The sequence below is a fragment of the Myxocyprinus asiaticus genome, chromosome 37 (assembly GCF_019703515.2).
Source record: "Myxocyprinus asiaticus isolate MX2 ecotype Aquarium Trade chromosome 37, UBuf_Myxa_2, whole genome shotgun sequence".
Taxonomy (NCBI): Eukaryota; Metazoa; Chordata; class Actinopteri; order Cypriniformes; family Catostomidae; genus Myxocyprinus; species Myxocyprinus asiaticus.
The window spans coordinates 12,615,188-12,629,899 of NC_059380.1; the positions used below are offsets into that span (position 1 = coordinate 12,615,188).

At 38.5% G+C, this 14,712-nt stretch overlaps 1 protein-coding gene across 6 annotated transcripts in view; it reads right to left on the reverse strand.

The window, feature by feature from the left end:
• Positions 1-14,712, reverse strand: part of LOC127427698 (membrane-associated guanylate kinase, WW and PDZ domain-containing protein 1-like) — a 204,528-nt gene that overhangs the window by 72,540 nt on the left and 117,276 nt on the right. For all 6 annotated transcript variants that reach the window (XM_051675439.1, XM_051675442.1, XM_051675441.1 and 3 more), the window contains exon 3: positions 629-748. In XM_051675439.1, coding sequence (XP_051531399.1) covers positions 629-748 — 120 coding nt within the window. The remainder of the gene's footprint in view (positions 1-628; positions 749-14,712) is intronic.

Below are 14,712 nucleotides of genomic sequence, written 5' to 3' on the forward strand. Positions count from 1 at the left end.
GAAGTAAGCGGCCTTGCAGGGTAGGATCCACATTTTAGTAGATGTGAATGGCTCTGGTACTTCATAAAGATTTCAGAATGAGTACTTAATTTAAAAAGGAATTTTGCTCTACAAACTAACCTCAACTAAAGCGACCTGGCCTTGATTTAAGAGCACTGCTTTAATTTAATATGGGTAAATAAACCTTTATACGGCAAACACACAAAAGCAAATCACAAGCCATACAACGTTGTTCTGTAAAGGAAAAAAGGAACTGTTACTATGAGAAAAGCTTTATAGTGCTTTTTTTTTAAATGTTCAGTATGTAATATTTGATAAAAATAAATATTTTTCAGCCGATGAAATGAGCTTGATCATACTCAAGTGCAGAATTTTTCATGACTTTTCCAGGCCTGCAAATAACAATTTTAAACTTTTTAAATCAATTTTAAAATGAATATTTCCAGGTTTTCCATTTCTGTAGGAACCCTGTTAACAGAGCTTTGACGAGTCTAAAGCGTTAAATTAATGAAATGTAAATATATTTGTAAGTTTCATGGTTCTCTTTGTATGTGTAAAGTTCTATCATATTATATGTAGGATATACAAAAGCATTTGTGTTTAAAACTCTTTATTGTTTGTTGTTTACCTTCGTAAGATCCAATCTCCAACAGGGTCCCACTCTGTTCAAGCTTCAGAAATTCGTCCACTGACAAAAAATTATAATCAACTCCTGGCACCTCTCCGTCACGAGGGGGGCGAGTCGTACCTGTGACGAGCAGGAAAAAAAAGAGAGAAGACGTAAGATATTGACAGCTTAAAATACAGAAACTGCTAATTTATTCCCAAAACCACATACAGTATAAAACACGTCTATGATTATCACCTACATCAGGGGCAACAACAACCACATGCTACATTCAACATGCTTCTGGCAGTCAAGCATTGGGTGTAAAACCAGTGTGAGAGAGCTATGCATGGCTAAAAGTGAAGATGTCATAACATCTTGATAACTGGTTGTAGGAGAGAAAAGTAAGCCCACAGTATTGCCCCAATCAACCCCCACTGTATTGCTCTAAATAGCTAAATATTATATAAAAGCAGCTTAAGGGTCAAATAGTCCATAAAACTGCTCAGCCTCCTCCATCACATCTTTCCTATGGATGGGAATCAGCACAGACATGGCGATACAATACGATCATTTATGGATATCTGGGTTGTGATACAACAATATTGTGATTCTTTAGAGCAAACTTTTACATACTTGTTTCTTATTCATATTTATTGGGCTGCGGTGCTTTGCACAACAAGTGTTTTACCTCATCGTAAGGGTTTTCTTTCTTTTTTTATTTTTTCATCCCCTTTTCTCCCAATTTGGAATGCCCAATTCCCACTACTCAATAGGTCCTCATGGTGGCACAGTTATTCACCTCAGTCCGGGTGGCGGAGGACAAGTCTCCGTTGCCTCCGCTTCTAAGACCGTCAATCCGAGCATCTTAACACGTGGCTCGCTGTGCATGACACCACGGAGACTCACAGCACGTGGAGGCTCATGCTACTCTCCGTGATCCACGCACAACTTACCACGCGCCCCACTGAGAGCGTGAACCACTAATCGCGACCACGAGGAGGTTACCCCATGTGACTCTACCCTCCCTAGCAACCGGGCCAATTTGGTTGCTTAGGAGACCTGGCTGGAGTCACAGTGTAAGAGTTTTCAAACATTTCGATGCCTAGGACCCTGAAATATGATGATCCCCTTGCGAGGGACCCCCCTTCCTAAAATATAAAAATTATCTTTTTATAAATAGTTTGTTATAAAAAATACTCCAAAAATATTTATTTTGTATTAAGTGTATAGTGTTTTTTTCTTTATATTATTCCAAAACAGCTTTACTGAATATATTGCCTTACAACCCCCAGTAAGCAAACTTAATATGGCATCTAAATGTTCAAGAAATATATATATATATATTTTATCACAAACCTATATGCAGATTTTTTTTATATTCCTTAGTTAAAAACTAAAGATGTAAGTAGAAAAATATAATCATCATTAATCTCATGATTTCCAACAGTCTTTAAAAAAGCAAAACAAAACAGTAATAATGTAAAATTTGGTAATGTCAAACTTTTTTTATTTTTTTATTTTTTATGTTTTTACACCCCCTTAGCACCCCCTTGCGGCCCCCCTGGGGATCACAGGACTTGGTGTAGAGCATAAGCATGTCAGTGACCACGTGTACATGCACTTAAGAAAACGGATTGTTCAAGGGTTTTTGCAGAAAGCGGCGTTCTGAAATGTCATGTAAACGACGTTTAAGGGATTAAGAGAAAGCGGTTTAACACACCTAGGTTTCTCTCCTGCTTATGTGGCCATGTAAACACATAAGCGGTGTTCTAAAAGGTTTTTGAGGGGTGTGTATGTGCGTGGAACAGACTGGAGAACAAACGTCAAAGGATGGAGCCCAACAACAAGTCAACAAAACATTTCTGGGAGTACAGTGGGATAAGCACATACACTACAAACTATACCCATTTATAAACACCACTGTAAAATACAGACAGTCCCTCACGTTCACGTATATGCGCGTACATTAACGGAATCCCGTCGTTTTACGTAAAGGGAAACCCCACTATTGAAGCACAATTCCACTGCAGGTCGTGATAGAAAGGTAAGGAAACAAACACAGCAACAACTCTGGAATATCTAGAAATAAAGCGAAGCAACAGAGAATAAAATATTTAAGTCTTCCTTGGATTCCATGTTTGTTATTTACACAAGCGTTACGGGGATATTACATTGCTCTGGAGAAAGCTGCTTACTGTCCGAGCCGCATATATACAGGGGTAAAGAGTACACCGCTTATACAGTGCATGTAAACAGGAACGCTGCTTTCTCGCAATACGCCGCTTTCTCGCAATAACACGCTTTCTCGCAATAACCCGCTTTCTGGTGTCCATGTAAACTTAGTCACTGAGCCCGTTTACATGCACTCAAGGAAACGGTTTATTTCAAGGTTTTTGCAGAAAGCGGCATTCTGAAACGCCATGTAAACGAGAAGGCGGGTTTCCTTACACCACTTAAGGGATTAAGAGGAAGCGGTTTAACACACCTAGGTTTCTCCCAGAGAACGCGGCTTATCTGGCCATGTAAACACATAAGCGGCATTCTCACAGGTTTTTGAAGAGTGAGCATGTGCGTGAACAGACCGGGTTAACACACATCATTGGATGAAGCAGAACAAGTAGTAAACAAAGCAGAAAGACTTCAACATTTCCAGGAGTACAGAAGGGAAAGCATATACACAATAAACTATACTCATTTATAAATACCAGTGTAAATTATCAACTGTCCCTTGACTCCCTTACCTCCATGTATATGCGCTCATACATTGGGGGAATACCGGTGTTTACGTAGGGTTGCAGTGATATACCGGTTTCACGGTATACCACGGTATGAAAATTGACGGTTATCATACCATGTACATTTGCTTATCTACGGTATTGAGAAAAAAAATACAACCGGACGGAGAATCTCACCTGCGCGTGCGCATCTCCTTTTTCCTCGTCTGCCTGTCAGACTCGTCAGCTTGCCCAACACACATACATGCAGCGGAGAAAATGTCAGAGAAGCGAGTCTGACATAAATGAGTGTGTGTGTTAGTTAAAGCAGTGTTTCTCAACTGGTGGGTCGCAGGTCTATTCGGACTGGGTCGCGGACAGCAGGGAAAGAACAATGCCATGGTTCTCCCATTGAAGATATTTCAGCGGCCGTCCAAGTGATAGCCTATTTAGGACTGCCGAGGCAGATTTAATGATAATCTCGCAATCAGCTAAAGGCTTCTCATCTGCACTTTCGCACGAGTGTAACGAGCACGCAATCATGAGAACCTCCCTTCTGTCTGGCGCGCGCGTGCAACAACCGGGCTTCCCTCGATATTGCACATGTATACACAAGTTAAGAGTACGCCACTTATACAGTACATGTAAACAGGAATGCAGCTTTCTCTCAATAAGACGCATTCTCCCAATACGCTGCTTTCTGGTGTCCATGTAAACGCACTCAGTGTTGGTGGAAAAAGAAAATTAGAGGGAATAGCATATGACCTCCCTCAAAGGTTCCAGGGTTTTTATCATTACACGAAAACCTTTGGAGTCTAACGGTATAGAGGATCTGTGCTGACCTTCTTACAAGTGAAACAATCATTAACTTTGTAAGCTCATTCTTAGCTTGTTCTTCTGAGTTTGCATTTTGGTAAAATATAAATAATTGCATGTTTGTTAACTTAATGCCATCTCACATACAGTACTTGCTCTTAATCTCTATTGGACTGTGAGTTTTGGGTCTTTAGACGATCCAGCTATTATCGATGCTGATGGTTAAGAAAGTGGCCTGGCAGCTCTTGCGTGTCTCACGCACTTGCCCTGCTGTGTGCTGTATCTCCCATCACTTGCCGGAGCTGATGAATAGCTGATATAAATAGAACCCCACGTTGGGAGATGCTCTTTGGAAGACAACTTGGTGACACTGGTGATAAAACAAAGATGTGACGATAACTCTCAATAACTCAATAACCTGTAATATTCTCTTCGGTTTACAGGCCCTCTTTGTGGACAGAAGTAGAACACAACCCCCGATATGGATGCTGTGCAAAGCCTGTGTGTGTATCACCTGAAATAGAAAAAACAGCTTTTTTTTTTTTTTTTGCTGTTATTTCCTGTTAACTTCCGATGTAAACATCTGTGAAATGTGTTTTTTGTTTTGTTTTTCCAGTTTGTAGTTCATCAGCAGTACATCAATGGGGGAGGGGGCGGGGGGTTGGGGGGGGGGTTCATGTCCAAACATTCAAAAGGCAAGGTAGCTGGACCTTGTGGGCAACACAAGTTACGGTATGAAAGCTGGGTACAGTATGAAAGCAAGGCAGCATCAGCCAGACAGCTTCCTTGTGGCTTCTACTGCCCAAGCGTCATAATAATGTTTACCTCATAGGTACCTCAGCCAAACAACGACAACATTCATGCCACTGAGTCCGTTTACCCGCCATTTCCGGTTACCCGTCTCTAACAATCTATTGGGGGTGTCCTGGATCCCCAACCCAGAAGACGAACACGACCTATTGTACCTAAAATCCTCGTTGTAGCCTTTATTTCTTTTTGCCAGGTCATTTTTTGACAACCACAAAACTTACGCCAATCAGCTGGTGGCTGACACTTCACCTTTAAGGAATGATATTAACTCTTATTGATGAAGGATGTATGATCTTTATTCATGTTAACCTTCACCTTGCCAACTGAAACACATGCAATCCCATTTTCCAGTTCATCAGTCAAACGTATGTGTTACATGAAGCATAAAAAACAATTTTTTTCTTTTTGTCTACAAATATAAATAGCATTGCGGATGATGATATACATTCTGTTGCTAGGGGCAACCTCTGAAGGATAGAATCACTGAGAGCCTCGTCTTTAACAGCAAGGGTTATGTTTTCTGAGGGGTTCAAACTATTCTCCACATCACACACTAAGCCAAACAAAATACCAACTGCACAGATCTTGTGCAAAAACAACCACCACAAAGAGAAACATAATTTAGAGCTCCCATATACCTTAAGGCTAAAGTATATCGGTTTTCCATGTGCTGATATGTCTTGAAGCAATGGGCATGTGTCAAATGAGTCTATTCGGATTCAGGGACAGATTCATTTTTACATTTAATTAGCGTCTACCCTTCCTACGTTTTTTTTTTTTTTTTTTCCCAAACCAGCTAAAAAGGCAAGCATTTTCAAACTCAGCTAAAACAGAATGGTCTCATCTAAGATTAAATGAATGTATAAATCCGACCGCTCAAACACTAGAAACTCCACGGACATTGAGAATCATTCACATTGTATCAGATGACAGAGCAGCACTAATCTACTGTGAACCACGCAGCACATGTAAACTATATACAGGTGCATCTCAATAAATTAGAATGTCATGGAAAAGTTCATTTATTTCAGTAATTCAACTCAAATTGTGAAACTCGTGTATTAAATAAATTCAATGCACACAGACTGAAGTAGTTTAAGTCTTTGGTTCTTTTAATTGTGATGATTTTGGCTCACATTTAACAAAAACCCACCAATTCACTATCTCAAAAAATTAGAATATGGTGACATGCCAATCAGCTAATCAACTCAAAACACCTGCAAAGGTTTCCTGAGCCTTCAAAATGGTCTCTCAGTTTGGTTCACTAGGCTACACAATCATAGGGAAGACTGCTGATCTGACAGTTGTCCAGAAGACAATCATTGACACCCTTCACAAGGAGGGTAAGCCACAAACATTCATTGCCAAAGAAGCTGGCTGTTCACAGAGTGCTGTATCCAAGCGTGTTGAGTGGAAGGAAAAAGTGTGGAAGAAAAAGATGCACAACCAACCGAGAGAACCGCAGCCTTACGATTGTCAAGCAAAATCGATTCAAGAATTTGGGTGAACTTCACAAGGAATGGACTGAGGCTGGGGTCAAGGCATCAAGAGCCACCACATACAGACACTACAGTTGTCGTATTCCTCTTGTTAAGCCACTCCTGAACCACAGACAACGTCAGAGGCGTCTTACCTGGGCTAAGGAGAAGAAGAACTGGACTGTTGCCCAGTGGTCCAAAGTCCTCTTTTCAGATGAGAGCAAGTTTTGTATTTCATTTGGAAACCAAGGTCCTAGAGTCTGGAGGAAGGGTGGAGAAGCTCATAGCCCAAGCTGCTTGAAGTCCAGTGTTAAGTTTCCACAGTCTGTGATGATTTGAGGTACAATGTCATCTGCTGGTGTTGGTCCATTGTGTTTTTTGAAAACCAAAGTCACTGCACCCATTTACCAAGAAATTTTGGAGCACTTCATGCTTCCTTCTGCTGACCAGCTTTTTAAAGATGCTGATTTCATTTTCCAGCAGGATTTGGCACCTGCCCACACTGCCAAAAGCACCAAAAGTTGGTTAAATGACCATGGTGTTGGTGTGCTTGACTGGCCAGCAAACTCACCAGACCTGAACCCCATAGAGAATCTATGGGGTATTGTCAAGAGGAAAATGAGAAACAAGAGACCAAAAAATGCAGATGAGCTGAAGGCCACTGTCAAAGAAACCTGGGCTTCCATACCACCTCAGCAGTGCCACAAACTGATCACCTCCATGCCACGCCGAATTGAGGCAGTAATTAAAGCAAAAAGGAGCCCCTACCAAGTATTGAGTACATATACAGTAAATGAACATACTTTCCAGAAGGCCAACAATTCACTAAAAATGTTTTTTTTATTGGTCTTATGATGTATTCTAATTTTTTGAGATGGTGAATTGGTGGGTTTTTGTTAAATGTGAGCCAAAATCATCACAATTAAAAGAACCAAAGACTTAAACTACTTCAGTCTGTGTGCACTGAATTTATTTAATACACGAGTTTCACAATTTGAGTTGAATTACTGAAATAAATGAACTTTTCCACAACATTCTAATTTATTGAGATGCACCTGTATTTAAAATTTAAATCACAGCATTTGCGCTTTAATCTCAACTCAACTTTATTTATAATGCATTTAAGACAACCAAGTTGACCAAAGTGCTTCACAGTAATACAATTTAAAACATAACATTTCAAAATGACCATAAACACAAACACCAGTAATCTAAAATAGAAACATTCGTTGTCCTACATTTTATTTGTCTGACTCAAAGGACAGTGTAAAAAGATGGGGCTTAAAAGTCACCCTGTCGCAAACTGTTTATCCGGAAAGTGAAGATTCAGGCAAAAAATACACGTCATAATAAAAGCACATTTCAAAATATAAGCTAGAGCCCTGAAATTCAAGTTTGTGACAGAAATATATTACAAATGTATAGTAAATAATAATAATAATAATAATAATAATAATAATAATAATATAATATAATAATATAATAATAATTGTTAAAAATTTTAAGAATGAACTGATAGACACCATTTTGATGATGAAATTAAATTAAACTCATGGAGTTCTGGAAAATAACAACAAAAAGGAAAACATGATTTGGTAAAGAATAAAACAGATTTCTTAGGAGACCTGGCTGGAGTCACTCAGCACACCCTGGATTCAAACTCGTGACTCCAGAGGTGGTGGTCAGTGTCAATACTCGCTGAGCTACCTAGGCCCCTATCTTGTTCTTTTCTAAAAGCGACTTCAAAAGCTACCTTTAAAGGTAGATATAGTTTATCATTATTATTATTATTATTATTATTATTATAAGGCAGATGCTATTTGCACCTTGGTGCAAATAATGGTATATGCTATTTACACCCCAGTGCAAATAGTGGCAGATATTATTTGCACCCCATCCCTGGTGCAAATAATGGTAGATACTAATTGCACCCTGGTGCAAATAGTGTCAGATACTATTTGCACCCATATTTAAATACTAACATACAGTATGGGCATCACTGCAGTGTTTTTATTGTGTTTATTTAGAGTCCCACAGACACACTACATTAGCCTCTACCCCTAAACCTAACCTTAACCTTACCCTAGAAAAAATAACCTTGGTTTTACTACAGTAACCATGGTTTCACGTGGGAACGAGTACGATCGACAGACCCCGCCTCCATATCAAACCCTTCTCTGCACTCCCTGACATTCACTGTGACCAAATCTCTGTGATGAAATCAACATTTATATTCAGTCTTATCTATTATTTTAAGTAGTATTAAAGGAAATATTAAGAGTGGAACCAGGAAATAGGATGGGAAAAAGAGTGGGACAAAACATGGATTAAAATCGCGGTCGGTAGGACAACAGTACACAGTCACACACCGTCTTTACACCCCATGCCACTGCAGTGACATCTATTGGTTAATATGTCATATATTTCTGTGGTTCCTCCAGACTACTGGAGTGCAAATAGCTGCCCTGTGTGGAAGACGCTATTTACACACGGATGCAAATAGACACTGCTTGATAAGATATTAATTAAACTGTTAATTAAACAGATTAATAAAAATATTGATTCAGGGATCAGAATTCTTTTAGATCCCTGAATCAATATTTTACTTAATCTGTGTGTGTATATATATATTATACACACACACACACACACACACACACACACACACACACAGACTTTTGCCTTCAAACTATTCACCAATCCTCCTACTTACACCAGAATGCAGTTTTGCTTGGTTGTTGGCAGATAGGATGTTTCAAGCTTCTTTGAGAATTTGCCACAATTCTTTTATTTATTTAGGCTGTCTCAATTACTTCTGTCTCTTCGTGTAATCCCAGACTGACTCGATGTTCAGTGGGGGGCTCTGTGAGGGCCATGCCATCTGCTGCAGGGCTCCCTGTTCTTCTGTTCTATTCTATTTGCAAAAGTAAAGTTTGGGAGTATAAAATGTATATTTTCTATTGACATACTAAAGTAGCAGATATAAATAACCATTATAACACAAATGTTTTTGTGTGCCTAAGACTTTTGCACAGTACTGTATGTATGTATATATATATATATATATATATATAAAATTATTATTATATAAGTAGGTAAGTTGGAACCTGCCATTAACCAAAATATACTATATGCTTTTCAGGAAACAGCAAAAATATAAAAGATAGCGCACCAAAATCACTGTTCTGGTCAACAAATACTGTATTTGATTAGATTTGATAAAAAACATATGTGCCAAGGAAAATCTGACAACTTGCCCCGACCTGACATTTATACCCTTATCCTTGTGGGCTCAAATCTACTTTCATAATATTGTTGACTCTTGCCTGAGTTCATGCTAGTGTGGTTATACTGTGCTCACTTATTTACCTTTCATCTTTTACAAAAATATGACGATGGTGGAATTTTAGTTTGAAGGGTTGAGAGGGTTTTGAACTAGGTGTTAGAAACCAACATTTAAAACCACTGCTAGAGAAAACACACTTGTGGACTTTTGATTCCAGACTGATCTCACTGTGAATTTGAGGACAGTAGGTCGAAAGTTCTTCAGCTGAAATCAGTCTGTGCTTACCAAAATTCTAAGCACTGCCCCCAGTGGCTGATGCTGGAAGTGTTGTTGTATGCATGGGCACGTGTGAGCTTCAGTTTCCAGGTGAAATATCCGAAGAATGGCGCCAATTGTGAGTTGTAAAACGACTTGCTTTTAATTGTAAACTATGTTATACAGTCATCAGGAATGCATATTTTGTTAACCATACACCCTAACCCAAACTCCAACCCTAAATCTAAATGTCAGTAGAGTACAAATGTTATATTAGAGGGAAAATGCAACCTTAGAATTGCGCTCATTATTGTTTATGTGAACGCAATTTCTTCCTGGTTTCCAAGGGACCAGAACCCGTGTCTCTGAGGCTGCTGACGCAACATGGTATCAGTAGCATCACAGGAAAAGGCAAACACATATAAATTGATGCAAAGATGTCTATTAGAAGATGACGCTTAACAGTAACTCAGCAGAATGGAGTCAATATCAGGGCACTGGACCATTTGGTAGCAACATGTCTACTTCCCATGAAATCATGCTCTTTGACTCAAATATAGCCTTTGTGACAACCTCCCAGTGTGACAACTATCCCTGGTCTCCTCTATACTTTTTTCTTATCCAATTTTAAAACAAAGTTAATGCACTCTGCTATGATGCTGTTAATATACTTATGCTAGACCACTGAAAGCTTACTGGGCAGTCAAGTGCTAAATGGACCAAAGGTGAGAAGAGGTGACAACAAACATCACAATCTCCAGCTGTTCGATCCTAGCCTACACACATTCATCAGTCATGGGTCAGAGACTACAAACAGAAGGGGTTACTGTCACCAAATGGCATGAGCCAGTGCCCAAAAGAGAAACAATTACCTAATGGGGGTTTACAACCCTCTGCTAAATGCTAATCACACTACTGACGTCACAACAATGCACACTACCTTTACGTATCACCAGCGCGTCCAACCAGGGTTTCCCATTGAGTGTTTCGCCAGCTGACTTTGTTCATTCAAACAGCCATTGCAGCCAAGTATATTTGAAATGTTTAATGAAAAAAAAACAACAAAAAAAAAAAACCCACGACTATATATATATATATATATATATATATACACACACACACACACACACACACACACACACACACACACACACACACACACTACCTGTCAAAAGTTTTGAAACACTTGACTGAAATGTTTCTCATGATCTTAAAAATATTTTGATCTGAAGGCATATGCTTAAATGTTTGAAATTAGTTTTGTAGACAAAAATATAATTGTGCCACCATATTAATTTATTTCATTATAAAACTAAAATGTAATCAAATTTAAAAAAAAGTTTTTGAAATTGATGACTTGGACCAAATAATAAAGAAAAGCAGCCAATAAGTGCCCAACATAGATAGGAACTCCTTCAATACTGTTTAAAAAGCATCCCAGTGTGATACCACAAGAAGTTGGTTGAGAAAATGTCAACAGTATACACACACACACACACACACACACACACACACATATATATATATTACAAAACATGTTTTGTGAATGAACAACAACTTTAATCACTTATATCACTTATAACCCAGATGAATATTATTTATTACTGTACATTCAAGTTTATTATTATAATTATAATATGATGCTAAATTATTATTATTATTTTGAGGATTTGTCTTATACAATCTTAAAGGTCAGAAAGAGGGTGTTAATTAGTCGTGTTAAACTAAATTATGATAATTTTATGCAAGAAACCATAACTAACATTGTAAGTGGACTTCATGGAAAAAACTAGATGCTACAAAAGTGCAGAATATGGCCACTATATTCCTCAAATGAATTGCTTCCCTCTCTACCGCTGTTTCTCTTTCCAATATTAATTGAAGAGAAAGGCAATCTTCTGTTACCCTATGTGTGGCTGAGCTTTGGGAGCTCTGGCTGAGATGTTGATTCACGGTCTGATTTTGGATCAGCCTGTCAACCAGTAATCCTCCTTAGACTCAATGTAGCTTAGACCTGGCTGAGATGTTTACTCAGTTTATGACTGATTCTGGATCTGTCGGTCAGTTTGAATGGCATCTCCTGCTTATACCTGTGATCTGGCATCAGTCTGCCCTTCCTACAGAAAGATATCTGGGTAAACACTGCATCCTGTTCCTGTGATCCTGTCTGCAGTGGGTACACAAATGAGTAGGTATCTTGTTGAGTGCAGAATTGAAATAATATCTCCAATTTTTATATTTATATTGGAATAAGTTACACTATCACTTAAGGAATTTTGTAATTAAAGATGTAATTTCTGCACCACAAGCATCACCAAACAGCCTTGCAAAAATAATTACTATTTTCAAACACGTTTCCCCGAACAATCCCCCGTTTTCCATTGGTTGCACAAACCAATATTTATGTAGGTGTATTTCCACCTTCAAACTCAAGCCATTGGTTGAGCCAAAAGTACTAATGCCAGTGCTATAGAGCGCAACAGTCTGGTTTCATAAGTAAAAATCCCATTAATTTTTTCCATAGACTAAATGATTTTCAACAATAACTTATAACTCCGAGATTGTTTATCGATGGTATATGCTTCTGTTGAAGCCATCCATCTGCGTTATTTCAACTTCATTGATTAAATAGCGTGTTTGATAGCGAAATTCCTGGTAAACAACTACATTACCCATGGTAGAGCAGAGAATGGTTCACCAATCAGAGAACCGCGGCCAACAAAGCCCTTGAAATTTGCCTCAGAGCGACCCCCCCCATGACGCACTGTGAGTGACATAATGGAGTCAGTCTCCCTTTACACTTAATCTAATTGTACATATAGGAATATTTTGCAATAAATGTAAAATATATTGTTTCTATACAAAATATATACTATACTAAATCAATAGTTTGATATGTTCCCATCGTTTTTATTCAATGACATCATTCGCAATGCTTCATGGGATTGTAGTTTGTACCCTCGAGAAAGACAGTAAGTACACAGCCTTGTAACTTAGTCTTTTTGTCCGATTTTCAAATACTTTTTTGCCCCAAAACAAAGTTTGTGATGTTGTGATTGTTCTCGGAGCTGGTTGGTTTGGTTCATGGTTTATAAGTCTTTTATGGAGGTTTTATGAAAAGCCTATGCAAAAAATGAACCCAGATGCTGAATAAGTTGGTGGGCCATTGCTTCGCTCTATAGTCAGTGTCTGGCTGGTCAGGACACTTTTCAGGGAAATCAGCCTTCAAATGGCTTACTTATAGTTGTCTCTGGCTGCAAAATAAGTTGGAATAGGAGACAGTATTTTAACATCAGAAAAAAATGACACATTTCACCTTTAAGTTCAGGGACAGATTCTGAGAGCTGTGAACTGAATTGAAATGGGCATCACTACGGTGATTTTGCAGCACAATCAGAAGCTCATTCATACTTAATGAAAGATTGGTCCCTATTTTAAGGTATTTCTCCTCAAGTGTCTCGATTCTCAAATTACACAAAGTCTCTCAAGACTTCTATGCCTCCAAAAATGACAAATAAGGAAGTGGTACATTGGTACAAATGGGCAATATCACAATTCAACATTTTCCAGTACAATTGCAAGGTCTTTGTCTTATTTTCCACAAAATGAAGTCAGATATCTCTACTCATCTTGGCATATGACATAAATACAACGGTAAAAATAGCAATGCTGTGAAGTGCAAGGCCAGCAGGAAGCTTGTAAGCACCAAAGGCAGACATATTTAACACATTCCAAAATACATCAGAACAACAATGCCATGTGCACATCCAGCACACTAACACGTTCTAAAAATAGCCACATCTGAAAAATCGGTTTATTTTCACAGACAAGGTTCCAATAGCACTGCAGCACCCAGAGTGTTGTGGTCCTGAAGCCCCCAGTTCAGATTTCTCATGTGACCTACATTCAAACTTCACATGAGCAGTGGTGACTTCTTGGCTGACTTTGCTCTAAGAGGACAACTAAGAGATTTATCTGGGCTATGGTCCCATCTGTGGCTTTGTAAGATTTATTTTACACATATGAGTTGAAAAAGTCAATAAAGACTACACTTAATGAGATCCTGATATAATGGCAAAACAAACTAAAAGCAGAGGTCAGATTCATACAGGCCACGGTAAGTTAGGTGGAACCAGGAGCCTGGCGTTGATGGTAGCATGTTTGTAATCAAAATGTAAAGCATTATGTAATTTAAAAGTGGAAAAATAAGAGTTTAAAGAAAAGGTGCACCCAAAAATGATTGACAGTTCCTGCAGCTGACTGATCATGGCACTAGCAACATCAAAGTCATGGGTTTCAAGAGAATTCAAGAGAACACACAAACAAACAACAAAGGAATGCCTTGAATGTACTTTAAGTTGTTTTGGATAAAAGTGTCTGCCAAATGCATAATTGTAGATTTATTTATCTTCATGTCATTCCAAAACCATATGGCCTTTTTTTTTTTTTTTTTTTTCAGTGGAAGCCAATAGGAGAAATTTAGAAGAACGAATGTGCTCCACTTTTCCATAAAACAACAGACTGATCTCACAGTGAAATCGGAAACAGTGTATTGACTTTTCTTTAGCTAAAATTGGTCTGTGCCTTACGAAATTTGAAACACTGCCCCCAGTGGCCAAAGCTCCATTTTCCTGGTGTTATGTCCACAGAGGGGTGCCAAAAGCAAGTTGTGAAGCAAGTTGTTTTTAACTGTGCAGACAGTAATACAGTGAAGATAAATGCACCTTTTATAAACTGTTCTCC